Below are 2,912 nucleotides of genomic sequence, written 5' to 3' on the forward strand. Positions count from 1 at the left end.
GGTGTGTGTGGTGTGCAGTGGTTGTGTGGTGTGCAGTGGTGTGTGTGTGTGTGTGGTGTGTGCGGTGCGCAGTGGTGTGTGTGTGGTGTGCGGCGGTGTGTGTGGTGTGCAGTGGTGTGTGTGTGTGGTGTGCGGCGGTGTGTGTGGTGTGTGTGTGTGGTGTGTGTGTGTGGTGTGCGGCGGTGTGTGAGGTGTGCAGTGGTGTGTGTGCTTCTGTGTAGTTCTAGTGCAGACTTACACGGACACGCTTAGTAGTCTTTCCTCAGTTGTTTATTATAAAGCGTACATATTTGATAAGGCCAGAGATGACATGACAGGTGTAGGGGCTGGAAGAGCTCTATATGACACATGATGTATAGAATAATCACATATGTACAGAGTAGTAAATGTGCATAACTATAGGTCCTGTCAGGCTATAGGAGCTACACGTGTCTGAGACACTAAAGCAGGATATATGCTAAAGCCTACGCAGCCTCTGCTGCCTACCACTAACACTATATGAACACATGCCACCAACCCACAGCACTGTCCCCCACCACACCATACCAAGACTGGCCCAGGACTGGGACCAGACCGGGATCAGACTGGAGCTAGACCAGGAGCGGACCAGGACCAGACCGGGACCAGACAGGGACCGGACCGGGACCAGACCAGACCGGGACCAGACTGGGACTAGACCAGACCAGAACAAGACCAGGATCAGACCGAGACCAGATAAGGAGCGGACCTGGACTGGACCTGGACTGGAACGGGACCAGACCTGGACCAGCGAGGAGTAGGCTGGAAGAACAGAAATGTACAAGAGCAGTTCTATAAAGGCCGAAGACCTGGAGGACCTGGTTTGGGCAGAGCCGGTCCTGGCTCTGATCAGGTTAATAGGGACATGGGTCTGTGAGGGAGAATGGTCTATGAGAGACATGGGTCTATAGGGACATGGGTCTATAGGGACATGGGTCTGGTCTAAATCAGGTCCTCAGGTCTACAGATCTGGAGGTGCAGGCAGCCGTGGGGTGTTGTGCCGGGTTATTGCTGTTCTGTTTTCCCTGAAGTCGCGTCAACAGTCACTGGGGGTCTCGTTGGGACCCTCGCTGGGGGCCTTGTTGGGGGCCTCATTGGGGGCTATGTTGTGGGGTTCGTTAGGGGCCTCACTGGAGCCTTGGCCCTCGCAGGAGGAGGAGCCCTGGTCCTCGGTGGAGTGGCCCTGGTCCTCGGTTGGGTGGCTCTGGCCTTCGGTGGAGTGACCCTGGCCCTTGGCGGTGTTGAGCCCCTGGCCCTCGTTGGGGGGGGCCCTTGGTTTCTCTTCACATCTGAGGGGGCGAACAATGACACAAGGTCTCACGAGCTCGTTACCGGAGGCGCGCGCGGGGCTGCGCCTGTCGCGCTCGTACTCCTCCTGTGCGCGCAGGATTTTCCTTTTACGGAGCTTCCTCTTGTGGAAATGGAAGGTTGCCAAGGAAACCAGAATGATCCCAACGAGCACGAGCACCAGCACAATGAGCGCGAGCGTGGAGGAGAAGGGCGGGAAGACGCTGAGCTGCTCTGCGCACGTTCCGTTGTTGGTCCCGGTGCAGCGATGAGACTCCGCTGGCCCCGTGGCGTGGCCCCTGGCCGCCATGTCCGTGTCCCCCGCGTCACAGCGTCAGCCTGGGAGCATACCTGCGACACAACACACGCACACACGCACACACACACGTGAATACATGCAGGATATAGAGCACCAGGCACGATCCGGCCCCTGTCTCTGCTCAACGTCAGGGGCACGGAGTGAATTGATAAAGCATAGCTCAGCTCTCGGTAACGCGCTCGGTTCTATGGCTCCGAGGCCCGGTTTAGCACAGCGGCTTCCCTCCCTTCGCTATTCTGTACCGAATCTTGGGCTAGTGCACCCGCTCAGAGACAAAGGCATTACCTGGTAAGCGTCGTGCAGGCGGCAGAGCGCGGCGGCAGAGTGACGCGTGAGACACAGAGCGTCGTGGAGCGTCCCGTAGAGGTGCCCTTCACAGAGAGAGTGCGGGCTCCATCCTGCTCCTCTAGAGCCGCGCTGTGCGCTCGCTCAGGTGGGTGTGGTCAGACTGCTGCGGACCCCCTCGGAATCATGGGAGGCACGTTTGTCCGTGAGGCACGCGCTGATGCTCGGTCAGCTGACCGCTGTGTGTGGGAGGGGGTTAGGGGCTCTCCTTCTTCTCTTTCTTTCATTCAACCTCTCTGGTCCTAAGGCTTTTCCCGGGGCAGACCTGCAGGGGAGACCACTGTCTTACCCGAGGTGGAACCGGACCCCAAGAAAACAAAAGAAACTCACGAGCTTCGATCCTCCAGTGCGGCCCGGGGCCAGGAAAACAAGACGTAATAGGACGTGATTATGTCACTCCCAGATTGAGCAGGAGCCAGTGTTTCAGTACTGATCATTTGCTCAATGTATTTTCATAAGAAATATCCAAAAGATAAATCCACAAATGATGAAACGGCCATTTCAAACGACCTCGCACAGGCCATGCCACACATTATACAGAATATATTCTAACATTGTAACATTGTAACATGTACAAGATAAACTGGCCCTGATCTCTGTGTCTGTGTAAAGATGATGTCATCTGAAAGCTGGCACCACACCAAGGCCAAAGCCTTGTGTAGGCCAGTGAGCTTTATACTTTATACTCAAGTTAAAGGCGGTCTCACACAGGTCCAATGCTCTGCTTTAAAACTACAGTTTGTATATCATTGTGTTTGGGGCTTTACTTCAGCAGATAATCCTCACCTGGTGCTGCACTTTCCTCATAGGACAGTGGGCTGGGCTATACTATGAAATATAGTGCAAAAAATAATTACAATTTATTTTAAAGAACAAGAAGAGAGTGATTGATAAAACACTGGTCTGTGTTATGGTTTAGTCCTGGTTTAGTCCTAGTTTAGTC

At 54.6% G+C, this 2,912-nt stretch overlaps 1 protein-coding gene across 1 annotated transcript; it reads right to left on the reverse strand.

Moving 5' to 3' along the window:
* Positions 1-256: 256 nt before the first annotated feature.
* LOC117380929 (uncharacterized protein C11orf87 homolog) lies at positions 257-2,264 on the reverse strand. Its single transcript, XM_055226561.1, has 2 exons — positions 1,910-2,264; positions 257-1,656 (listed from the first exon to the last, which is right to left on the reverse strand). Exon 2 carries the CDS (start codon positions 1,613-1,615, stop codon positions 1,055-1,057), a length of 561 nt encoding a protein of 186 aa, XP_055082536.1. The 5' UTR covers positions 1,616-1,656; positions 1,910-2,264; the 3' UTR covers positions 257-1,054.
* Positions 2,265-2,912: the final 648 nt, after the last annotated feature.

The sequence above is a fragment of the Periophthalmus magnuspinnatus genome, chromosome 14 (assembly GCF_009829125.3).
Source record: "Periophthalmus magnuspinnatus isolate fPerMag1 chromosome 14, fPerMag1.2.pri, whole genome shotgun sequence".
In the NCBI taxonomy this organism is placed as follows: Eukaryota; Metazoa; Chordata; class Actinopteri; order Gobiiformes; family Gobiidae; genus Periophthalmus; species Periophthalmus magnuspinnatus.